Source organism: Dryobates pubescens, chromosome 1 (assembly GCF_014839835.1).
Source record: "Dryobates pubescens isolate bDryPub1 chromosome 1, bDryPub1.pri, whole genome shotgun sequence".
Classification (NCBI taxonomy): domain Eukaryota; kingdom Metazoa; phylum Chordata; class Aves; order Piciformes; family Picidae; genus Dryobates; species Dryobates pubescens.
In genome coordinates this window covers 53,073,613-53,100,215 of record NC_071612.1, presented here as the reverse complement: position 1 = coordinate 53,100,215, position 26,603 = coordinate 53,073,613, and the positions used below count along the sequence as shown (strand labels likewise).

Sequence of the window (26,603 nt, the reverse complement as noted above, 5' to 3'; positions counted from 1 at the left end):
AAAAAAAATAGCTTAAGGTGCACTAAATAGGAGTTTTGTAACATTTTCTTACATAACAATTACTTTTAAATAATTTGGTTATGATTATCCTCAAAAATCTACTGAGTGCTTCTTGCAAGGGCACAAAGCATTGTTACAAATATCACACACGTTCTAACACATAGATCAAAAAGGCCCAAGCAGGCCTTGTGTGCTCATGCACTGAGAGCCAAACTTCCCTTACACAAGCAAACTGGAAAATACAAAATTAAAATAATCAGTGTTTCACTTCTCTGTTCATAATACAATCTTAGTTGTTATAACAACAGTAAGTAACATACTGTCAGAGAGAAGTATGATATACCTTTAAAATTAAAAATTACCTGGACACTAACCCTTACAGGATCCTGCAGTTCTAAAATCTGAACTCTCAATGTCAAGAACATTGGTGTAGTACCATTGGAGGAAAAGAGATATTAGCAAAAGCCTTGAAACAAATGAAGTTACCAGATTAGATCATTTTGGTCTACTTCAATATGTCAGCTTCTGGTTTTATGACAGAAAGAATAACATTTCTGCTCTTTCAAAGCCTGCTATTGAAGATCATCATATACTACAATATAGGAAGAGACAGCATGAGGTATCTGAACCTGAAATAAGTTTACAGTGTAATTTCTGGTTTAAGTTATAAAAGCATTGAAATTGGCATACATGAGCATGTAATACTGGAAGATAATTACCTATTGCAATAGTTAGATCTCTTCTTAGAGCAAAGCCCACCAGTCTCTGTGATTCTTTTGACATAATAACAGGAAAACCATTATAGCTGGTTTCATTGATTAAGTTTTCTATGTCTTCAACTGTCATATTATCCTGCGTCAGAACAGCTAACGGTGGGTCGCTTCTTCGAGGTCTCATAACATCAGCAGCCAGGGTTGTGTGAGTAAACTCTTCCTTTGCATCCAAGAAAGGATATCCATTCAGTCGGATGTGTGCCTCATAGATGCCTTCCCTACCAAAGGCATCTCCTACCCACTTACTGGTCATGACTGCAGCCATTAGAGGAACAATATATTCCAGCCCTCCTGTTAGCTCAAAGACAATAACTACGAGGGACACAGTCATTCTTGTCACACCACCTGCAAGAAAAACAGTAGCCAAAATATTCTAGTATCAGATAATAACAAATTCAGAATTTTCTGCCTTCCTGTTGAGAACTACAAATATAACTTCGCCATTAAAGGTCATCTGACAAATATCATTCTGTATAACACAAACAGAAGCATTCAGGAAAAATAAAGACAACTTTAAGAGGTTAAAAAAAGAAAAGAGAACTTTCCTAGAAAGTGGGAAAATAAAGGAATTTGAGAAATATGTGTGGTTATTTCACATAAACTAGGAACAGAATGATGTGTTTCTCCACACCTCTCTGAGGTCAGACATACTGTGAAATGCAAGGAAATCCAGTAAGATAAGAATTTAGAAGAAGAATAGAACTAATGCAGGGAATTCACAGGTAGAATGCAACAGCTACACTGTCCGGAGGATTACGAATTTAACACGGTTGCTGAATAATAAAAGCTAAAGAGAATTCTGACTGATGACAAGAAATCTTTCTTGGACAATGGCAGACAAGAGTGATTGTATTTCACTTTTGTTAATATTCAGGTTGTGTTTTTCTGCCAAGGTTTCTGATGCTGTATCTTCATTCAATAAAAGAATATGATCTTTCTTTCGGTGCATTCAAATGTGATTGATGTTGAACTACCGTGAACCAGAACAACTTCTACAAAAACTAAATTAGTGCCACGAGTTTGATTGCTCAAATGCACTTTAAGTAAAACTGCTTTTCTGTGGAATCCATACTAACAGCTTTTAAGTTTAATTTCTAAGGCAATGAAGTTATAAGGCAGGACAAGACAAGGCCTTCAAAAACTTCTCATAGTTCAGACATCCAAGTTAAGCCTCTGTCCATGAAGCTGATTTTCAATTGTTGATAAATCAGACTTGTTAAAGGTACCTCAAGCTGGACTCAAGACATTAGACACTTCAGAAAGTTTTGTGTGGATTACTAATTGCAAGAACATATTTTGCATTTCATATAGACTTGGCAGCTTATCATGTCCCCTCCTTTTAATAATTTCAACAGTACTTGACTCTGCAAATTCTCTACTACATTTCAAGAAACTGATTTTTCTGACTGATATAGTAGTCACACCTCTTGATACCAAAAAAAGAAAAGAAAAAAAAGCCAAACAGTATTATTGATGAGAAACAGAAGAATTTAAGTTTTACACATTATTCCTCAGACCACAAAGTTCTGACAGTCTCATGTAGAGATCTGAATGCACTATTCTGAAGAGAGAGAAGTGCATATGAGAAGGTGTTCCAAAACAGCACACATTTGTATTTCCTTTAATTTTTAAATCATTATTTTGGCAACACACAAGAAATCAGATAATTACTTTTAAATATTTTTATTTACCTAAGCATGCAGCAGCTCCAACCATGGCATAAAGACCAGGTGTAATACAGTCAGCTCCAACTTCACACCACTCCTTGAAAATGAACCAGTCATGATGGTAGTAAGCCAGCTGCTCCACTGCAATTCCAACAATCCTTCCAGCTATTGCTCCAATTGCCATACTAGGTATGAACAACCCAGATGGAACCTGCAACAAAACCAGAAAACCTGCTGTCATGCTAATGGGAACATACATGATGCATTGTTCTACAAGTAAATTATTGTTTTTTTCCAAAAAGAGATGAGAATGCTCAAACTGTCAGGTTAAAACCATATAAACTGATCCTGCAAGGTTAGTAAACCACAATGCTATTGATACCTCTGATTAACACAGTTAGCTGAATCCATTTTGTGAGCACATTTGTTATCTTACAGTGTATTTAATAGCAAATCTATCATCAATACAGGACCACAGACTTTCAATGCCAGCAACACAACTCTTAACCATGTGTGTCAAATATCAGCTATGCTACTAGTACTGAAAAGTCTTCCTGTATTACCTCATGTTCATCTGAGTCAACATTCACTTACTAAACAAGCTCTGCACATCAGACTGCTTTCCCAGAGTGGTTCCTGACACAGCTATAAATTAGATGGCCCACTATACAGGTAATTTTTAAAGAAGCTTTGCTTACTGTATTGCAGTTTCCTCTACAAGGGACTATATATAGAATGCTAAATACGCTGAGAGAGAAAAAAGCAGGACAACTCCCATTGCAAAAAGCAGATAACACATTACTGTAAAATCAGTTCCTACTGTAATTTTAGTTATTTAAATTGTTTTTTTCCATTATTAATTAAAACCTGAAAAGGCCACATAGCCACCAACATGGCTTAGTAAATATTACTGCAATTCTGCTTCTATCAGCACCTCCAAGGAGTTAGGATTCATTTAAGAAATGGCTGTTATCATAGAATCAATAATAGGTTGGAAAAGACCTCCAGGGCCATTGAGTCACACCATTAACCTAACAATGCCATGTCCACCACTAAACCATGTCCCAAAGCATGATATCTACACCTTTTTTTTAACAATTCCAAGGACAGTGATTCCATCCACCTTGCTACAATGTCCTTTCAGGTAGTTTTAGAGACAGGTAAGGTCTCCCCTTAGCCTCATTTTTCTCCACATAACAGGATCAAGGAACTTAAGTGGTTGTTTCACTTGGAAATTTTAGAATCAACCTTATTGTTGAAGCAGGCCCATGTAAACACTGATCCATCCACACAGTTACTGCTCTCTGTTATAGTTAGCACAGGGTTCTGTTCAGCTGAACAAAGAGCTTGTAATGGGTTGGGGCAGATCCCCTCCCCACCACAGGCAGAAATAACGACTCAGACAAACGGATTGCAAAAGTGATGAAAGTTTAAATAGAAAGCAGTGAATGTTACATAAAACCCAAAGCGCAGTGACAAAGAAAGATCCCATCCCCACCTGAGGGTGCATGCAAAACCCCCAGGGCTCCTTCTTCCCACTCCCTCTGCTGGGCTAGTCTCAGCTGGCCAGGCCTGAGACTGCCCATCCCCCTGTGGCCTTGGGCCCAATCAGGCCCATGGCCGGGAGATCTCTCCCCCAGTTACCAAGTCTCGGAGAGGGAAGGAAAGAGGAAGTACCAGACCCCACCGCAAAATTTATAGTGGTGCAAGGGATTATGGTAGAAATACCTAATTTCCTGAGTCCACCCACTGGGATGGACTTCTGGACACAGGAAACACCCCTGTAGCAGAGGGCACCCAGCCCAAACTACGACAGAGCTAGTTTGAATTTAATTAAACTTAATACTGTTTCCTACAAGACCTGCTTACTAATTAACAGGAAAAAGACTTTTCTGTTTGTTTGTTTGTTTAAAGAACTACACATAAAAAAAAAATATCTACAAATAAAGCTGCCAGCTTTGAGAGATGGAAAATGACAAAGGCAATAATAATCACTGCATTCACACTTACCTTGATACCAAAGGTGAAGACTGTCATGATTATTTTAAATATGAGTGCTAAACACAACTGCCATATAGCTGAATAGACTCCAGTGCCTGCTGGACGATCAGGAATATCATCTACTATTTTGCTTGCATTCATATCATTTCTGTAGTCACAGAGGGAGGAGGACTCTAACGGCCCACAGTCTGTGAAGAGCTCTTTGATAAGCTCACTGGTGTTTAGCCTTGTGTATGGATTAGGGAATGCAATGACAGCTGTTATTGCTGCAACAATAATAACCTCCAGGACAGGGTACTTCCCAAATTTCGTAGATTTACGTCGACGGCACCATGCAATGTTTGCTCGGATGAAAAATGCTCCCCAGAGCCCACCAAATACTCCCAGAAGAATGAAAGGAAGCAGTTCAAAAAGGTACCAAGGAGTGTGGTATTCCACATAAAAAAGAACTAGGCGGCTATTACCAAAAGGATTGATGGACCTTAAAACAAATGCAGCTACTAAAGCAGCAAAAAATGATCTCCATAAAGTTTTCAGTGGGAAATAGTAACTGACCTGCAAAAGGCAACAGATGACAATTATTAGTGATTACACTAAAAATCCTGGAAAGACCATTTCATGCATGTGTTAGAGCACTGCTGCTCACATAGTGTAAGCTGAACATTATCAATACTGTTCACTTGGACCACAGGAGCTCCATACTACATTTTTCAAAAGCTCTACAACAATTCATACCTCTACCAGTTTTAAAGTCAGTATGTAGCAGTGTTGAATATGCGGTCGAAACCACTGTTGAAACCACTGCTGGTTTAAGTCTCTTGAGAAACAATGCATAGTAATTAATGTTTATAAGCATCTCTTTCCGGCATTGATAAGAACCAGACTGGGTACTAGTTGCTCTCTCAAATTTCCTGTAAATACAGTTTCATCTCCATTCAAGCCACACTGAAAAGTTTCTAGCAGATGTGTTACTTTCATGAAGTACAATTAAAACATTGACAAAAATGTATTCATCCTCAAAAGAGAACAAGCCATTTCATGCTAAAGCCCCACACAGCCTGACTTGAATTGCAAGAGTTTTCTTCTGAGCTTTTTTGGAATTTTTTTGACACCAAAGGAATTCCTCAAAATCCCCCACTGAAACAGAAAGTTATAATTGACAGAATATTTTACTTCTAGTTCAGAGACTTCTAGAATGTTTGCTTTCTTTAAAAATGCTAATGATCTATATAACATTCTTATGAAGTTTGAAGACAACTAATGAAAACTAATTTAATATGAAACATTCTTTGAAGAATTAAGTTTGGTTGCCTAGGAGGTCAGTTTTATACCATATTTGCCTTTTTAATAATTAACATATTCAGTAGTGTTTGGTGTCTGAAATGTTAAGAAAAACTATGTTTAAAAACTTGCTTCACAAAACTGAATAGGTTTCCAAAACCTTTTTCAAAATTGAAAAGGCTCAATTTTATTTATCTTTTTAGACTACACTCCTAGAATAAAAATCTGCTGTATCTCTAGGCGCAGATAACCTGTAACTACTGACTGACTCAGCCCCTCTCCAGAAATATATATCTGAGAACAAAGTAAAGCTGACATTCCAAAGGAAGAAGTTTGCCATTAAGAGGATTCTTGACTTTAACATGTTGGTCCAAACATAATTCCCTTCTTAAGAATGATTCTGTAGCTTTAAAGGAGTTTGAGGTTATTCATACTAAAAGAGACTTTTTAAACTATCGATCCTTCAGTGCCATTTCTTGACTCACCTCCTCCAGACTGAAAAGGACTCCACCAATGGGGGCACCAAAGGCTACAGATACCCCTGCTGCTGAGGCAGCTGACAATACCTGGGAAAAAAACCCACAACTGTGAACATTGTTTTTTTTGCAGCCTGTGATATGCTTTAAACATGAAGAACAGAATCTCATTACAGTGATCAGTTTCTTCCATCTTTCTATCATGAACACACAGACCTGCTAACAGAAAAGCAACAAGTAAGTGCATCAGAATGCTCTTAAGGCATGGCCTCCTCAGCCACTGACCAGGTACCAGCCATGAGGAAGCCAAGGCTGCTGGTTAAAGCCTCCCCAGTGAAGCACTCAAAGGAGTCCACGAAAGTGCTAATACTAGAAATAATAAAGTGCTCTTAACACAATAAATAACTATTGATAATGCAAGCCTAAACACTGTCTGCAAGAACAAATATTTTAAACAAATAATTGTAAAAGGTATGGATATTCAATACATTTTAGAAATGCTTTTACAAGAACTTACCTCTCTTTTTTTAGCTTCATTTGTGCTGTACTTTGGGAAGAGGTAGGAAAAAATATTCCCACAGCAGCAGGCAACATGTACCAAGGGACCTTCTTTTCCTAAACTCAAACCTGATGCGACAGCCAAGACTAAAGTAATTGTTTTTATCATCAAAGTCCACTTCCCCAAATAACCTCTTATGATGAAGCCACTCAAAATAGTTTTTATCTAGAAGAAACAAAAAACAATTTCTGTATTGTATTCTGCTTTCTTTAGAGCACTTTTAATTTTATAACTTTTGTTGCATAAGTTCAAGAATAGCCTTTGGACATGACTAACTTTATCACACTTTAAACCATGTATTGTTCAGAGACCACTTGGTTGCCAGAGGCTTTCCATTTGTAACTTACTCTAAAAGACAGGACAACAACATTATCAACTACATTTAGTGGAAAGTTAATCTCCAGTAGCTTCTAAGATTACATTCTTTGGTTTATGATGTAAATTATTAAGTGGAAGTCATAAAACTCCTGAAGGAAAAGTATACCTGCAAAAACTACAGTCAAGGTCACCTATTATAGCATTATCACATTCGAGCAATTGTACCCCTCTCTGTTTTCTCCTTTCTGCATCAAAACACAACAGTAGAAACCCTGAGATAAAGGTGGAAAAGATCAGCCTTTTTCCACTAGAAAAGATGTGCCACTTCTCTAAGATATTATTTTGCCTAACACTGTCATATTACTATCCTGGAAAATATGCCCCTGTGTAGGAAATAGTACAGTTCTCATAGGAAAGGAGGACATGTACACAAAACACTGGGCAGTTGTGTCTAGAAAGTAAAGGTCAGCTAAAATTTGAAAACAATTTAGGATGAAATTGCTTCTGGAACAATGGCAAAGAACTACTCTGGCTTATTCAGAGGCAGAGCTTGTCCTTCAACTTGTAGGATACACATATATAAAGAAATATTTACAGAGTGACTGGAGAACTGAAGAGTGACTGGGCTCTAATGTCAGATTTTCCCCTCCTGTTCTGTTCACAGCTGAGGACAGCAATTGTAACAACAATGAGGTTTTGAGAATACTACACATTTTACTTTGTGACTGTCTGACTGTTTGTGCTAGTTAAGGCTATTACAGCCAGTGCAATACAAAAGATCAATTACTATACCACCGGACCCCTATTCTGTCCATGAATCACTGCTCTCTTGTCACTGTGGGGAGGGTGGAGACTGCAAGGAGGTCTGGAAATCACTCTTCAGAATTCTCTTAAGCTAAGTGCTCCTTAAAGAGTAGTCCGGACACAGGTGTGCAGCAAAATCTACACATTTAGGACATACTCTGAAATTTGGAGTAATTTTCTCAGCAACAATTGGTACAATTACATTATTCGACTTGGAATACTTGTATTAGTGTATTTCATTAAAGCTACAGGGCACTCTCTCTTGCCTCCCCTGTGACCCTGTAAAGCAGCAGGAATTTCCACATTAATATGAAACATCTATAATGTATATATTAATTAGACCTCACCTCAGGTATCCCTGAGCCACAGGCATAGGGAGCAAATACCTTCACCAGAGAAACTGCTAAGAAGGCAAAGCTCAAAGCCCAGAAAATGTACATTATGTAGTTCATTATGTATGAACCTGGACCCTAGAAACAAAAACAAAAGAAAATTTGTCAGAATACAGATTACAGGTAGGAGCAAAATCACCATTTAAAATAACCCAGGAGTCTTCTTGCTGTGCATGTACACTCAGTACACATTTTGAGGGACAGTAATTATTACTCAGCAAGGAGGAGATGAGTTTTGTTTGAAAAGCATAAAGTCATGACACCCACACGTCAGCAAAACCTGGGTTATACAAGGCAGGAAGTGTTCTAACACTTGACCTTAAAAAGGAAAAATAAACACAGCACAGGTATGTTTAATAGCTAATAACTGCTAAAATCTATTGAACACTGAACAACTCTTTTTTATTTAAAGACTTTGTGGTAGAACAAATAAAACAAATCTATTCTTTGATATCAAAGGATTCCACAGCTTTCATTTTCTCTTTTTTTTTAATGTATAGCTATGATCACGAACAGAGACTCCTGTGTTATTAACAGTTGTTAACTTATACTTTACACCTGAAACAGTCCAAGCCCCCATGCAGTGCACAAAATGCTTATTTACTACTATATAATCTATTAATAAATTCAAACACTGAAACAGTGGAGCAGACTGTACAACCCAAATCTCTGTTTAGTATCCTAACCTTAAGGCCATTGCCTTCTTTCCGTATTCTGTTGAGCTGTTAAGCAAGACTATCAGAAAAATGGATATATACTTACTTCTGCTTGCCCAATTATTAGTTCTGCCCATGTTTTCCACTGTGGACATTTATCCCTCTCCTCAAATGTTGTCTCATTTGAACCCCAACAACACTGCTCATGGTTAAACCACAAAGCACTAAGGCAAATGCCTTCCTTTAAGTCAGTCATCCAGTCAGCAGCAATGTCAATTAATCCTGCCAATGCCCCTGTTGTAGAAACAGTTTTGTGTTAATATTCTGTTAAACAGGAGGAACACAAACAGCTAAAATGAAGCAAAGTGTGGTGTTAATTGATACAAAGTGAAATGACAGAAATCCTAAAAAAAAGATGCCATTTAAAATATTACTGATTTCCAGTAGTATGTCCTATTTACAGTATAGTGAGATTACTATTTAATAATACATAGAATACATAGAATAAACCAGGTTGGAAGAGACCTTCAAGATCATCGCGTCCAACCCATCAACCAATCCAACACCACCTAAACAACTAACCCATGGCACCAAGCACCCCATCAAGTCTTCTCCTGAAAACCTCCAGTGATGGCGACTCCACCACCTCCCCAGGCAGCCCATTCCAATGGGCAATCACTCTCATGCACTCTCATGCACCTTGTATATTTCCCAAGTTAATTTTTTCTGGTTTTTGTTTTGTTTTGTTTTGTTGTTGTTTTTTTAAAACTAAGCCACAGCTCTCCAACAGCCCACTGAAACTAAGAGTTAAGAATCAGAAGAGGACTGACACACTTTGTGGTGAAAGAGACAATAGATCTTCTGACAGAACTCACTTCAACAGTACTTTGGAACATTAAAAAACTCCACCAAATAAACTCTGATGACAGTAATGTGATCCATCATTCTGCAACATGGTGAGCATGTAAAATTCCTACTGTAGGTAACAAATACTATAGATATGGGGGAATGATGGGCAGAATCCAATGGCATGAGACTTAACACATCCAAGTGCCGGGTTCCGCACATTGGCCACAACAACCCCATGCAGAGCTACAGGCTGGGGTCAGAGTGGCTGGAGAGCGGCCAGGCAGAGAGGGACCTGGGGGTACTGGTCGATGGTAGGCTGAACATGAGCCTGCAGTGTGCCCAGGCAGACAGGAGGGCCAATGGCATCCTGGCCTGCATCACGAACAGTGTGGCCAGCTGGAACAGGGAGGTCATTGTGCCCCTGTACACTGCACTGGTTAGGCCACACCTCTAGTACTGTGTCCAGTTCTGGGCCCCTCAGTTTAGGAAGGAGGTTGACTTGCTGGAACGAGTCCAGAGAAGGGCAACAAAGTTGGTGAGGGGTCTGGAACACAAGCCCTACGGGGAGAGACTGAGGGAGCTGGGGTTGCTTAGCCTGGAGAAGAGGAGACTCAGGGGTGACCTTATTGCTCTCTACAACTACCTGAAGGGAGGTTGTAGACAGGCAGAGGTTGGTCTCTTCTCCCAGGCAGCCAGCACCAGAACAAGAGGACACAGTCTCAAGCTGTGCCAGGGGAGCTTTAGGCTGGAGGTTAGGAAGAAGTTCTGCACAGAGAGAGTGATTGGCCCATTGGAATGGGCTGCCTGAGGAGGTGGTGGAGTCACCATCACTGGAGGTGTTCAGGAGGAGACTTGACAGGGTGCTTGGTTGCATGGTTTAGTTGATTAGGTGGTGTTGGATGATAGGTTGGACATGATGATCTTGAAGGTCTCTTCCAACCTGGTCTATTCTATTCTATTCTATTCTGAGCAGTTCATAAACTCAAAGCTTAAGGGGCATTCTGTGTTGCAACCACTTCTTGAAGAGTCCTTAAGTAGTAGGCACTACTCCCAAAATTGCTTCAAAGGTTTTTTTAAAAATAGTTTAAGATCCTTTTTACTTTACAATAGCAGAACAGTTTTTCCTGGCAGTATTATACTGAAAAACTACTTCCAAAGTCAATATTTTTGTGAACACGTACAACTGTTAATTAGTTACAATTTGGAGTTTTTTTAAAAGTATTAATCACTTCTAGAAATAGCTGTCTAGAGATAACTAGAATTTACTGTTGCAAATTGGTAGTAGAGAATTACCTCTGATTTACTAATTTACATTTACTGATCTTGGCAGATCCTCCATTTGAGATGTTGGGCCAAATTCAAAGGCAATACTTCAGGAAAATGGAATTTTAACAAAATTATTTGAAATGCATAAACATAAGATCTCCCTATCTGAAACCAAGGCTGTACCATTTCAGATTCACTAGACATATATAACAGAAAGCAACTGAAACTGAAAAAAACCAAGAATGTTCATGGTCAGAGTTTGCTCCCTTTGGTGCTCAGAAATACAGTAAAGGAATGTCAATATACATAGCAGTTTCTTGTGTGTATGTGTGTGTGGAAACAAAACACAAATTACTACAAGCAATTTCCAGTAATTATATACTCCCAGTTTGTACATTCAGAGGTGCATAAACAAGCTACAAACTCTGCATATATATTAATTTATATGTGATTTGTCAAAGTGGTTAAGTAGCAATTAGATAGTTACCATGCCTTTTTAATAGGCATAGCCATACTCTGCAGCTAAACCAATTTTCCTAGCATTCAAAGACTTGTTTGAAATACTTTTGTGGAAAAACTGCACAGTGTTTTTGACTTCTCACTCCTGCACATTTTGGTCACTCCAGACTACACTGAAAGAAAGCAGCACTGCATGACAGGTGACCCACAAACTAGCAGGTGGTTTTTGCTGTAAACCCATTCTAAAACACCTTAAAGAGCAGAAGCAGAAGCCAATATACTCTGCCTGTTAAAGCTAGTATTTTCTGTGTAACAGCCTCTAGGAAGGTATGAAATCAAATTGCAGCTAGACTTTGCTCATGTATAACATGTTTACTAAGTGTGTTTACCAAAACTACATATATTATCAGCTTTTTGGTCCACATGAAATAAGCTAAGGAAACCAGTAAAGTTCCTAGCAAACAACAAACCAAACCAACAAAACCCCTCCCAAACCAAACCAAATTCATAGAACTGAACCACTTAATACACCTTCACAAGAAATCCTAGAGGGAAACGCCAGCATTTAACAGAAAGAGAAAACACCATTCCCAATGACAGCACTAAATAATATTGGTAGTTTAGTAGGTGGTAGATCAGTAACTTTGGGAAACTCTCACTAAATTTTGGGTGGATCTGGTTTTCCACTTAATTAGCAAAACCTCCCCTCAATGTGCTAACACCTGTAAATTGGGTCGTCAACCTTTTCCTTCCCTCATGGAAGTATAGCAGTAATCTGAACCAGCTCTTATCCAGACTGGTAGATAAGGCACAAATGAAAAGCACAGTAACTACACTTGCTGACAAATATAAGAAAAATCCTGGGTTTTAATTTACCTGATGCCAAACCAGTTAGTGTGACTACTAGCCATCCTGACCACGCATCATACAAACTTTTTGTCATCTCCCATGCTGATTCTTTCTTCTTGCTGTTAATCTGCAAAGAGAAATTGCATGTGTACTTGCATATTTCCGCAATATAAATAGGAGGGGGGAAAAAAAAGTATGTCATACAAATCACATGATGCAAGCTGCAGGCAAATATACCCTCTCTTTAATCTCCAAGTATTCTCCTCATATTTGTTGATTTACATAGACAAATTAGTTTGGTTATTCAGATGTTAAACAACTGACAGAAAAAACTAAGCTTGTTTGTTTTAAAGAACTAAAAACGAGGAAATACATTTTTAAGATAAATGGATACTGTCAGTGATACACATCTAAAACATGTAATTGCAAAATTAGTTATCTTCTAAATATAAGTATTTTTTTATTCTCAAGTAAACTGTTTGTGTGCTATTAATAAGCCATTCCATGTAGTCCAAATTCCTAAACTCCTATTTCAAATACAAACACCTTTCTTTTAATTATAGACGAAAACCCCCATAAAAATAAAACCAACCCAGAAACTGCTTAACTGCCTTATAACATTTATAGACAACTATTACTAATGACATCTAAAGTTACTGTACTGAAAAAAAATAGTAGTTCTTATTTTAGCCTTATTTACTTTACTTTGCACACTTAGCTGAAAATTGTGTTTAACTTGTTTTATGATTTAACCTCCATTATGTAATTGGATCCTATTCTGAGGATTTTCTCATGCTGTAAAAGAATGCAGAAAGTATATGCAACAAACAGAAAGGAAAAATATAAAACAACAAACCACAAACCAACAAAGTACAACACTACACACGGAAACCTAGAAAAAAGTACCACCCCTAAAGCAAATAAATACTGCACAGAATCACAGAATGTTGCGTATTGGAAAGGACCTTTGAAATCATCTAGTCCAAGCCCTCTACTAAAGCAGGATCACATAGAGTTTCCCCTCTACATTTTTAATTTTAAAAAGTTGTTTCTACAGGAGCATGTCTTTCAAAACCGCCATGAACTAGCACTCACTCCATCTTCTTTCCACATCTTTCATTACATGGCCAAATACTCTCCTACCATTTAGGACGTATTTATAGATTTCACAACAGGGCTGTGACTATTAACTCTGAACTGTGTTGCCTGACTCTTCCAGTCTCAGACATTTAAATGAGTTAGAGCTGGGAGATTTCACTCCAGATAACCTGCTTCCAGACGTGATCTCCCTTGCCAAGACAGTCAGGCTCAGAGTTCTACCCAATGGCATATCCACTAGATACTAACCTACACATCTGCTTTGTGTTAATTACTGGTTGGACACTGTGGTAGTTTTAGGCTATGCCTTTAAAACTTTTTCACCGATCTTGAACAGAAAGTAGTAAAATGTAAACAAACCACTACTGGGTGTAAAAAGGAAAATAACCATAGTTCTAAACAATCCCACTGGAAGAAATAAGGGACTAAAACTAGTTGTACCAAAACAATCTCACTTCTCTCGCTTCTTCGCTCTGGGAGAGATACTAACTTGTTTCTGCTTGACCTTGGCTGCATTGTTTTGGCTAAGTTCTAACTTCTCTGCTCTGTGTCTTGTTCCTTTTATGTACAGGGGGGTAAGGGGAGGAGGGGCAGGAAGGGAGAAGCTATTAACTTCCCCTGGTCTTTCTTTGACCAGGGGGCTCCTTGTACTGTTCATTAGTTGTAAATACATGCAAATATTGTCAATACCATATATTTTGTACATATTCATTGTGTACATTTCATTGTAGTTTTGCTTGTAAACACAGCTTTCACTTGCTTCGAACTGTGCTGGTGTGGCAAATTTAATGGTGGGGGGAATTTTCAACCCACCACAGACACAAAGCTATGAAGTATTATATGGAAAACACCTTACTTTCCATTAAAAGCATTCAAACAAGCTGTGTGTTCTCAGATCTTTTCCTTAAAAAAAGCACTATAGTGCAATTCTGAATGTTTTGGGTTTTAACTAGTGCAAAACTGATAAAAATGAATAGCCTGAACTTTGGAGATCTTCTGAAGAGATCAATAGAGGAGAGACAAAAGGCAAGTTCTGTGATGGGAGACTAGAAAGGACATTTACCACACATATTTAAATCACTGTTTTGTTAAGCTATGATGTGTTTCAGATGAGAGAATTGTCACTCTGCATAATTCAAACAAACACAGCACTACAGAGCACTAGCACAGACACACTTGTGTCAGTGTAAAACCAATATACACTGGTGCTCACTACCACCATAACCACTATTGTGCTGGTACAAGTATATCTACACTGGAAAACAGCCTTAAATATACTAGCATACATAAAAACAAACAAAACAAAACCCAACACGGTACTGTTAGTATGTCACCTGGATGATGGCAAGCTATTCCCCCTCCATTAAATTACGATTTCCCCTCCAATTTCTAATGCTGTTGCAGGACTGTAGGTATCAATGAAATAAGTGCTTTTTAACAGCATTCAAGTAATTTTAACTTGCTATGTAAAGCATGTACATTTGTGTGTGTTACTAGATCAGACCAACACCCAACAAAAAGTATTTTCCCGGTACTGTTATTTGTCTCAAGTACCCGTCTGTGCCTTTCTCTGTCTTTGCACTTCTCTCGAACCCAGTCAATGGTATGGAAGTCATCGTATGTTCCTACTCCAGGAATTGGTTCATCCAGAAGATCCAGTAAATGCGTTGAACTGTTGATACTTCCTCCATTTGTCATTGTATAATGAGTTCCTGTGGCAGAGGAAAGACAGGAAGAAATTAATTCTGCAATAAGATGGATATTGTAATGTTCTACAAGGTCTAAAATTTCCAAGCACAAAATTGACACACATCCCATAATATGCGTATTTTACTTCATTTAGGTCTTTCAGCGCTGCACGTCTGTTTTTCCTGTCACTCATCTGCAGATTAAATTTGCACGTCAGTGATACTATTTCCACTGGTTAAACACGAACGCATTTGTCAATTGTCGTTCTGCTTCGTACGCAGACTTCAGAGAAACTTCAACAGAACAAAGTAGAAAAAGAGAGCAGCTTCAACACACATTTTAAGTTTACTGTTCAGTTTGTGAACTACCAGAAGAAAAATCTGACTGTAAGAAAACAAAACCAGATGATTAAAGTTCACAGCACTTCCATATGTTAAAATACACACACCATTGATTACTTATCTCCTACATCTCTAAACCAAACCTATGAATACATTAGCAACAGATTATCAGTACAGCTGAAATAAAGTAACAAAAAGCCAAGCAAATTTTTACTTTTTAAAAATTTATTTCTCTCAGGTAACTCACAGAACAGCCCTCAGTCTTGAAAAGTTTTACTAATTCTACTAATTCATCATCACTAGCTAGTTCATTCACAAGCAGCCAACAGAGCAACATTCCAACAGTATTTCTTTCAGTGATCAGAGTAACGAGAACAAGAGGGGTACTGAGAATTTTTCCCTAGTCACAAGTGATCAAGAAAGTTGTTTGTTTGTTGTTTTCTTTTTAAGCTTACAACTGTCATCAATTATGCAAAAATTTAGATTTTTTGAATTCCTGTGGTATATTTACAGATTCAAAGTATAATGAATGGCTGGCTGCTTAAATACATTATGGTCACCATTTGCCCACCCAACTGTTTCTGCAACGGTAATCACTGTAAAAAGAATGTTTATAATGAGGTTCATATAGACAATGACTTAAAGAGCGATTACTCTCACTTGTTTGACTAAGAACAAAATCATTTGGCTAACAGCATGTGGCATACCACAATAATCTCTATTCTTAGGAATGTAGGCCCTAATTGGCCAGGACTTCTATCAGTTCAGGCAGGTATTAGAACTCATTTCACTAGACTAGCACTCAGATGATTAGACAAGTGGGCTTTTTCTGAGTTGGCTATGCTTGTTTGGGTTTTTGATGTTTTTCTTTTTAATTTTCCTAGTGTTACCAGTAGAAGTTTCCAACTTACAAAAAAGTCTTCCAAGGGCCTATTTTAACTTCCAAATACTACAAATGTTGAGTATACCAGCCCCAGCTCTCACCGACAACTGACAATTAGATTTAGACAGAGGTAAAATGTGCCTTTCCCCTTGCAATTTGTGAAGTCTGAGATCTAGCAAAAGCGGTGTGACACCTGGTATTAGAGTCAAAGGTGTGCCTCAGTCATCCATTGCTTGAGAGGTCTCATTTATGTCTGTTAGAAAATTCTGTAAAAAGACTACTTAAAAACAAACAAACAAGCAAACAGTCTTCAAATTAAATAAAGAAAATGCAAACACAAGAGGTAACTCCTCAACAATGCCAATACCCAGGCTCCCCACTTCAAGAGGAATAGGGATCTACTCCAGAGAGTCCAACAAAAGGCTACCAGGATGACTGAGGGCCTGGAGCATGTGCCCTGTGAGGAGAGCTTGAGAGACCTGGGGCTGTTTAGTCTGGAGAAGAGAAGACTCAGGGGGCATTTAATAAATGTTTATAAAATGGCTGCCCAGGGAGGTGGTGGAGTCACCATCACTGGAGGTGTTAAGGAAAAGACTTGATGGGGTTAATTCTATTCTATTCTAAATATCTGAGGTCTGGGTGTCAAGACGGAGGGGACAGGCTCTTTTCAGTTGCACCCTGTGATAGGACAAGGGGTAATGGATATGAACTACAGCACAGGAGGTTCCACCTCAACATCAGTAGGAACTTCTTCACTGTGAGAGTCACAGAACACCGGAACAAGCTCCCCAGAGAGGTTGTGGAGTCTCCTCTGGAGACTTTCAAGACCCATCTGGATGCATTTCTCAGCAACCTGTGCTAGATTCTATGATCCTGCTCTGGCAGAGGGCTGGACTTAAGGATCTCCAAAGGTCCTTTCCCACCCCTAACATCCTGTAATACCATTCTCTCGTACTAGCCTGGCTGCCACCTCTCTCAGTGCTGGTTTTTTATCCCAGTCTGTGCCATATTAAATTCTCCCTCATTTATTCCCTATAGATAAGCTCTGCAAATCTCTTCCCTAGCTGCTGCTAGTCTCTCTTAAGGCAAATGTAGAGAAGCACTACCTATGCTTCCATTAATAAAAGGCTAACAACAACCAATTAAATCGGATTTGCTAATAGAGGTGACTGTGAAAACCTTGCTTTAGGATAAGGGGTTCAATTCTCTTGCCATTTCCAATTCTCATAATTAGAAAGGAATCAAGATACATGTTTGTGGAATAAGTATTAAGAACATTGACAATGTAATGATTTGTTTAGCTCTCAAATTTAAAAGAGTAACAAAACACACTACGAAAATGTTATTTTTCTATTAAATAAACCTCATTTGCAAACCAAAGAAATATAAATTAAATTCAACCACAGTTTAATTATTAATTACCTACAAAGTTACAATGTAATCAAACAGTTTCCTAAACTTGTACTCTACTTGAAGTAGACAACAAAGAATGGTTATTGCCCAGATACAATAAAAAATCCCACCCAAACCATGTGAGGTTCCTACTTTGCCAGCAGTTGCTGGCACAGCAAATACTGGAATATAAATTATTACTGTATGATGGGGAGAAGACATAGAACAAGATACAAAGCTAAAGATGTGTTTTTGTAGAATACAGAGCTGCCATGAACACCTGATGCAGCTGAATAGCTACAATCTTGTACCAAATGAGTAACGGGTAGCAGCAATACCCTGCATTAATGTGGTAGAAAGGCTGTCCTACAGAGCACTGTGAAGACAACCATACAAAATCTGATGCTCTTTATCTAACATACATAAACCTGACAGCTGTGAGAGTACATTCTCCAGCTAGTAAAATCCATGTAGTATATAACTATTCAACAGGAGAATTTCAAGAAATACACCTTTACCAATACTCAACACTTTTCCAAACTTCCACCTCCCTTCCTTCCCTTCCTTCTCCAGCATTTCACACACTAAGAAGCTTCTTCCAGCTTTGATGATAATGGTTCTCATCAGCACAAACACATGCAAATTTTCATAATTTATTACCAGTTTCATCAAAATATTATTACATTTATTTTCAATTAAATGGATTTAGTTAAAATCCCTACCATACTTTTTTATCAAAACACTGTAACCTTCAAACAGGAAATCATCATTACCTTAATACATTTTAAGATTTAGCAAACATAGCCTTATCAACATTCTCAGTGCTCAGAAAGTATTTTCCCTTCCTTCTTTCCCCTTTTCTTCCAGTTTTCAAATTTCAAGACCCTTTCTCAGGCTACAACTCACTGCAAGTGCTTTTCATCAAAATACAAGCAGCCTTAGTCTTCAAAACCACAACAAGCACTTAGCACAACAAGACGTATCGGCACAGCTTGACCTCAAGCTTGTCCTTCTGCTTGAAATGATTCAAATTTCTACATGCACATTAATAACCAGACACTGGACAGTAAGATCCATTTGTCAGAGCTCAAAATTCCCAAAAGTGCCTATGATAAACATTTCAGAGTTGCAAACACAACAGACAAACAATATTGAAGTCAATAGCAAACCAATAATAGGACCCAACTGCTCAAAGGTATTTGTCTACAAGATACTTAACTACTAACTCTTACAGCAAAAATACACTAGTTTGCTGCTGCTCACACATCCCTTTTTCTAGATTGTGCACAACCACACAGTCTTTCCCTCAGCAACCCTTCTGGCTGACAGAAGTGCCACATTTGTGTAGCACAGAAATAGCACATTTGTATTACTCCAAGCAGTGTGTGTGTGGGTGGTGTTTAAAAAAAGGCAAAAAAATGCACCTCTGCCAAGTGAAACTGAAGCTAATCAGTTTACTCCAAAGGCTGGAATAAGCTTTCCTTGACCATCCAAACCTGCTGAGCATTAACATCAGCAAGGGCTGTAGCTTTCAGGATGCCAGATACTAATCCAAGGCTTTGCTTCACCCAGGCGTCCTTGGGTATTAGGTGGCAAAGTGAATAGAGGTGCGGAAACATCCTGAATGCAATGCAGACTCTAAGGATCATTTACACTTCTTGTACACAGAGGGTATGTGCTAGTGCCTCAGCTTCTTTCTGCCTCTATATTCAGATTCCAAAATATGAGGCTTTTAATTAAAAAACGAGGGAGCAAAAGATGACGATTTATTTCAATGTGTCTGCAAGCACTGCAGAGGAGTCTTTAAGCACTATCATCTCTTCTTGCTTAGAAGTATCTTTTACATTTCAGAGCCAGAATCACAGCACGCCATGCCATAGCGCTGTCCATTGCTACTATTGATGAAAAATGATTTTAAAGTCTTTTTAATCAAGTAATACATGCCCCTTGTATATAAATGAATTGTCAGTCTGTGTCTTCAGATGGCTCTTCTAAACTGTATCAAAGGCCTACAAACACAAATTCATCTCTGCATTACAATAAAAATGCATCAAAAAATGACATAACTGTATGTACACAAACTGAAAAACATTAGCTGGTAAAATCATGATAGATAGGGAACAGAAAGATGCAGGACATGGAAAAGAAATAAAATGCTTTACCCATGTACTGAGTGATAATCCCCTCCTCTCCATTTCTTCTGCCAAAAAAAATAGTAATGAAGGTCTGTGTTATAAATACCTTGAAAAAGTAGGAACTAAATGAAAGTAGAATAATAGCACCTCAGATTTAAATGAAGACTTTTGAAGACTTGCATGTACTGCAAATGCACAGCAAAACAGAGGTTAAGTACTGCAAGATTAGAAAAAACAACATAAATGGCTTTGGCTTTTTATTTAAGATGGAAGAAACATTTCTGTTTCTATGATGCAGCAGAAAAAAAAGGCTTTATTATTACAGATTTATTCTCTTGCACTCCTAAAGGCAGAATGGATTGTATTTACATGGTTATGTCTACAATGAGACTTCAGATATGCATGCTGTTTTGGGGATCCTTGCACTACTGAATTTACAGCTTAAATATAAGATGAACAGTGCAGAAAGGGGGAAAACAGAAGGTATAAAGTTAGGTAAGGCAAATGTTACAAAAGGAAAGCAACCTAACAGTAGCCAAGGCACTGTGAGTCAGAGCAACAGAAATAGAGGTAATCAGATTTTTAAGCAGCACCGCTGCTGCATAGACCCAAGAGCTACTTACTGATACCTTGTTTTGTAAGGCAAAGACAGGATACAGTAATAATAATGTCTGCTAATATGATTATCTCAATCAGGCCACACTCAGGCCCAAGGATGGCATAATCCTGGTTTGTTCATTAGGCTTTCTAATATCTCAGATAACAATACACCTCAAAATTATTTCCAAAATTATGAAATATGTGCCTAATAGAGAAATGTACCAGTCACACAGCACAGGTAGACAGATAAGCTGTAACTACCTACAAAGAACTATAGTCATCTCTCATGGTACTTTCTGTTAACTACTGAAGTCGAATACGCTAAACGTGTAACTGAAAATCCTTACTCCCTTTTTATACTAGGAAACATAAACCGAAGTGCAGCAAAAATTCAGTGTTGCAATTACGCTGAGTTTCTTCAAGTAATGCCTTTTCTCAAAGAGCTCTGTGTTACAAAACTGTAATCATCTTGACTGCATTTTCTGTCATGAATCCCTAATTAGTCTAAACAATTAATTTTATTACTCTTCCTCTGCTATCACTAAAATTCCAGGGTCAAACTCTAGCTCTGAGCATGTGTACACAACTTTCACACCCATTTACTTTAAAGGTCACACTGAGAATTTCAGTCTCTAATGGCTTTTGATTTTTTAGTAATCCTTAAGTTTATGAGCATAAGAAACCCATAAGCAGAAATGCAGCCTAAAATATAAAAGTGTGACTTTTACCATTTAGAGGATCTCAGTTCAGCAGGCATCTGACCCAAACAGTTCCTAGGATAGCACTAAATATCCTCTGTCCCATAGCTTATAGTAATAGGTGAAGTGCAGGGGGGTGAAGAAGGGAAGAGAGGTTTGCCCATTTTTAGTAGTCTAAGCAACAGGAATTGCACCTACATGCAATGATGACTGGTGCATAGTAAATCATGAGTTATTTTCTCTCTCAAAAGAGAAAAAAAGGAAAGGTTTACTGTTTTTATCAGTAAATTTAGTGTGCTCTTCAGATATGTAAACTTCACATCTGGCTACTGACTGAACTGCAGATTATTAGTGGAACAGCGTTTCATTAATTTCACTTGTGGACTTCCTAAACCTAAAACTCAAATCATGCTTATGTATATGTAACAAATAATAGGGAGTTTATCTTTATGCTTGCTGAAGCTCAAGCTTTGCAACTAATAGCCTGCCGCTACTATTGGTTAGACTTCAAGTTTTTAATGAATGATAAAATGAATTCTTATTCAGGAAAAAAATAAAAAGGGGGAAAGGGAATCAAAGAGAGTGAGCACGTCTGTGGAAAGGCTGGAAGACAACCAAGATACTGATAATTTTGACCTTTCAAAAAGGTCCAGCTAGCAATAATGATGCAAAAAATAATCCAAAGGCAAAGAACTGAGCCACACAATCAGTTTACACAACACCTCTTCCAGTATGGGGTTTATTATAATAAACATTCTTATGAAGAAGTGTACATGTCAGTTACTTACAATATGTGCCACTCTAACTAAAGATATTACAATCCTTTCTGAAGAAAGATGTAATACTTTTAACTCTTTTAGTTACCAGAGAAAGAAGTGAACTGTGTTCCTGCAGTTTTATTTTGGTGTATCAGAGAGGATAAGGGGGTCTAGAACAGTGCATTTAGTACTACATAAAGAGAAGTCTCAGAGCAGAGAAAGTAAGAGGAACTCATGATAAGAAGTATTCAATAAAATCTGTATTTTTTTTCCCACATAGTTATGAATAACCATCACACAATAAACACAGATTTTAAAATTTCCATTTGATGTTCCACAGTGTATTAGGACCAAGAAACCCCCCCACAAACATCATCTTACTGTAAACTAACAGAGGCTTTTAATAACGAATTCTGACACTTGAATGTTAGAAAAGGCTGTCAAATGAATCTCAAAGACCCCTAATGATTTAAACTTTCATTTCATGTTTGCTGAGGGACAGGCACTTCGAGTATGCCACTGCACTCAATTAGTGCTACAAATGCTTTGATGTTACAAAGCAGTTTTGCATGACACTAACATTGCTCTGCAGGACAGAGTAAGGACTCTGCCTTCCAAAGCTACCTGAAAACCACCTCCTCCCACATCTGTTAGTGTGTAAGGAGAAAACAATCCACAAGCTCTACCAACTAAGTTCATTTTCTCAAAATATCCAATTTCTCTTAGCTCGTTATTACAATGTTTTGAGACCTACATGACAGGAAGAAAAGTTTTGTATCTTTTGTTAGGACTCACAAATACAAATAAACGTCAAGAATTTACTTTAAATTTCTCATTTTGTCTGTTAGTATTCTAAGCCTTCGATGGCTAGATGACAATAACAAATTACTGTGGTATTGTAAATCAGCAGGAAATACAAATTTTGATTAAATCTATGGAGCCAACTGGTCTGGAGCCTCAATTTTGTTATGAATTCTATGCACTTGACAAGATTTATAAGAGATTGTGGTAACACTGTTGGGGTCTTGTTGCTGCTATTTGTGGTTTTCACGGGGGTTGGGGTGCATTTGTTTTGGCATAGTTTTTCTGTTTGTTTAGTTGGTTTTGGTGGGGTTTTTTTGTTGTTGTTTTGGGGGTTTTGTTTGGTTTTAATTAAATCTAAACTCACCATTAGCAAACCAAAGAAGCACTAGCAACACTGGTTTTGAAATCCAGTATTAGAACAGAGGAAGTATAAGCCCTAACGGAATTCAGTGAGACTGCATAAAAGTGACAAGTCAAAACTGGAAATTCTCTTGCTGGCTTCTGGCTACTTCACCACTAAAGGGAACACATACTTGAACCCTTGACTGTTTTCACTGCAGTATTCATAATCTGTATGGTTAATAGCAATATTCCAAGCCCCCAGATGCTATTAAGCACTGCAAATATCTACTTCTGTATTGTAAAATCATCTAAAGCCTGGTAATCTTGAGGAATATACACCTAATCACATTTCAGTGTCTAACTATAATTTGAAGAGTTTGAAGGTGTAATATTAAGGCTGTTTTCCAGTCTTCATCTTTAAATCTATCTACAAATCTAAACTCACAGAATGGTTGGAAGGAATCTCCTTAGGTCCTCTAGTCCAACCCCTTGCTCAGGCAGGGCCACCTACAGCTGGCTTCTCAGGACCATATCCAGATAGCTTCTGAATGGAAGATCTCCTTCTCCATGGAAGGAGATCTGACAACCCCTCTGTGCAAACTGTTGCAAGGCCTAGTCACTCTCAATAAAAAACTGCTTCCTGATGTTTATAGAGAACCTCCCATGTTTCAGTTTGTGCCTACTGCCTCTGGTCCTGTCACTAGGCACAACTGAAAAGAGCCTGGCTTTGTCTTCATTGCACCTTTCCTTCACCAACTAGATCTCAAATTTGCATCCTTCAAATGTTCTAAGAAAACAACACCCCTGATTTTTCAGAAATTATTCCAAAATCTGACTTAGAGAACTATCTATCAGTTGCTATATAATAATGATGTGGGCAGAATAAAATCTGCTTGTCTTAAGCTGAATTTGAACTTGTTGATATTCTTAACATACACTGAAAAACATTCCAAGAATCATAAAAAGACAACAAACAACTTTTATGTGAACTAATAAAACACAGAAAAAATGCTGGATGGAACAAAAAAAAAAAAGGTGTGAACTGATTTATAGAACTAAGAGTATATATACAGAAAGGTGACTCAATAAACTAACATGGACAGAAAAAGCCCTTAATGGTATATAAATCAGATCTTTATTCTCAGCCTGCTTCCTCTCTAATGCCATCACCAACAGCCATACATGCTGATAGCTTTCCAAATTTAGATTAATTTAAACAAAAATAAAGATTTTATGATATTTACTGTTTTTAAACACTGCAGTGTAACTATCAAACCCAACCAAAAAACCCCCCAAAACAACCACTAATAACTACTTATATCCTCAGTATGTGAAGGTTTAGCTTTACTTATATATACTACAGCTTCTCAGTGCAAAACCAAATCTATACAGAAGGTATTCTGCTTTAAATTCGCAGAAAGAAACAGAAGGCAAGCTTAAAAGAGGATTTTTTTTCCTCTCCAAACACTGAGAGGAACGTTTTCTCTTTAAATCTGCTTCCTTGCAAGCAACAGTGTAAAGAACCTACCACAAAGCTCGAGTTTCTTAAGAGCTCATCAATATTGGTGTAACTGACGTGTTACAATTGTAGAGCTTTTCCTTCACGTATCAAAGACGTCAAAAAAGGGCCAAGGCTAAAAGCACGTACGGAAACTTCAAAACTAGATAAACACTGTTCCTATTCAAATCAGTCAAAGGCATGCAAATAGTCGATTTAATAAACTCTTGCCAATTTGGTCATCGCCAGTCACAGGCGTAATCTGTGTGTGATTTCAATGCGCTAGGCAGTTTTACTGATTTAAAATACAGAAAGAAAAAGGGAGGGAAAAAAAAAAAGAAAAGAAAAGAAAAGAAAGAAAGGGAGGGCGAGAGACACGAATGCCACATATCGAAGATGGAGTCACAAGCCGATGAGACGTGGAGCAGGACTAATCTGCTCACAGAGAAAACAATCACTGACAACACGGGAACGAGCCAGAACTGAATTCTCCTCCCTCCAAAGGCTGGCGAAACAAAGCAATGCGATCATTAGCAAGCCCTTCCACCTCTGCTTCATATCTGAACAGCAGCCTCGCATATCCAGATATGCAAACAAGCTACTCGAACGTAAATTCGGCATACCTCGTTTATGCAACTCCCTGAGCGGAATGCCATCTTCTCCCCCGCCATCGTAGGGCAGGTACGGATCAGAAGAGACATCCATGGACGTGCCGAACCCGTAGCCCGCCTGCCTGCTCAGAGGGGCCGCGGCACTTCGCACACAAGGGCGGCCGCGGGGGACGCTGCCATCTTTGACCAGGAGCCGGCCTGCGCGCCGCCGCAGGAGCCGGGCTCTGCCCCGCTGCTGATGTCAGCGCAGGGCGGCCGCAGCCGTTGCCAGCGCCTGTCAGTGCGAGCCGCGCCCGCCGCCCGGCACCGGCCCCGCTACCTGCGCCTCCCGCCCCGGCCGCAGCGCTTATTGCTGCGGATTGTCGCGTCCGCCCGAGAAAAGAGAGCAACGCGCTTTACTGGTGGCGGGAAGAGGAACGCAATAAAGAACCGTTTCCAACTTACGGGAGGGGCACACCCCAGCCCCTCCTACGGCTTCGGTGTCAAAGGAAAGCGCCGTGGGGCCAGACACACAAGTTCGCATGCACGAGTGCAGCTGCCAGGACAGGCCGCCCTTGCAGTAAGCGAACGGTGGCGTTACTGGACCCATTAAAAAAGCAAACACGCAAAAATATCTGTTCACACGTGTTTTGTTCAGCCCGCTGAAGCCACACCAGCAGGAACGTCTAACAGAACTGCATTTAGAAGGCAAAATTCATGCATTACCGCTGGTGGGAGGGGACGCCTGTCTCACATTTTTATTTACTCTTTTCAAACACCAAAATTATTACCCCCAAGGAAGAAGAGTGTAACTTGCTACAAGCCAACCGCTCTGCTCCACTGGCTTAGCATACTTAACTTTCACTGTCCCCTTTCCCTCCTCCACCCATTCATGATGTAGAATTTTCAGTTCTACAGCAGTGAGTATCAGATTTGAACCTATATAACCAAAAGTTTAATTGCATATGTAACTGAATGGTCTGGTGTCTCATTGTGTGTGTGTGTGATAATTACAACTGCATAACATACATACATATGAAAACGACTGGGAGGGCTGGAGCGTCAAACATACCACAACACAAGACCATACTTCAGCTTGCCTCAAATCTACACACTGACAAAACAGTACAAGTGCTTTAAAAGTCACAGACCCAAAAATAGGCAACAACCCACATGAACGCTAATGAAGGCATTCAAGGGATACATCATCAGTGACTGTTACAGTTATGGCAAAACCCAAGCACTTCAAACAACCAGAATCTAAAGACAGGAAATCTTCAACTGACTACATAATTGCCTGCATTTGAAACAGACGCTATTATGTAACCCATTCGTTACTTTAGGTTTACTGCATGATCTTGTACTGGCTTTATTTTGCAAGTACTGATAAGAAAACTATTTTACACGATTTCCATAGTTCAGTTG

General features: G+C 38.6%; 1 protein-coding gene across 4 annotated transcripts in view; it reads right to left on the bottom strand.

Moving 5' to 3' along the window:
• Window positions 1–26,603, bottom strand: part of CLCN3 (chloride voltage-gated channel 3) — a 54,004-nt gene that overhangs the window by 6,412 nt on the left and 20,989 nt on the right. For 2 of the 4 annotated variants that reach the window (XM_054166004.1, XM_054166020.1), the window contains exons 3-11: window positions 15,003–15,160; window positions 12,378–12,477; window positions 9,034–9,221; window positions 8,227–8,349; window positions 6,716–6,922; window positions 6,208–6,288; window positions 4,451–4,996; window positions 2,465–2,651; window positions 720–1,118 (exon numbers count right to left, since the gene is read on the bottom strand). In XM_054166004.1, coding sequence (XP_054021979.1) covers window positions 720–1,118; window positions 2,465–2,651; window positions 4,451–4,996; window positions 6,208–6,288; window positions 6,716–6,922; window positions 8,227–8,349; window positions 9,034–9,221; window positions 12,378–12,477; window positions 15,003–15,160 — 1,989 coding nt within the window. Of the gene's footprint in view, window positions 1–719; window positions 1,119–2,464; window positions 2,652–4,450; window positions 4,997–6,207; window positions 6,289–6,715; window positions 6,923–8,226; window positions 8,350–9,033; window positions 9,222–12,377; window positions 12,478–15,002; window positions 15,161–25,211; window positions 25,433–26,603 lie in introns of those variants that run through there. The other 2 variants (XM_054166011.1, XM_009907702.2) reach the window with 2 other exon arrangements.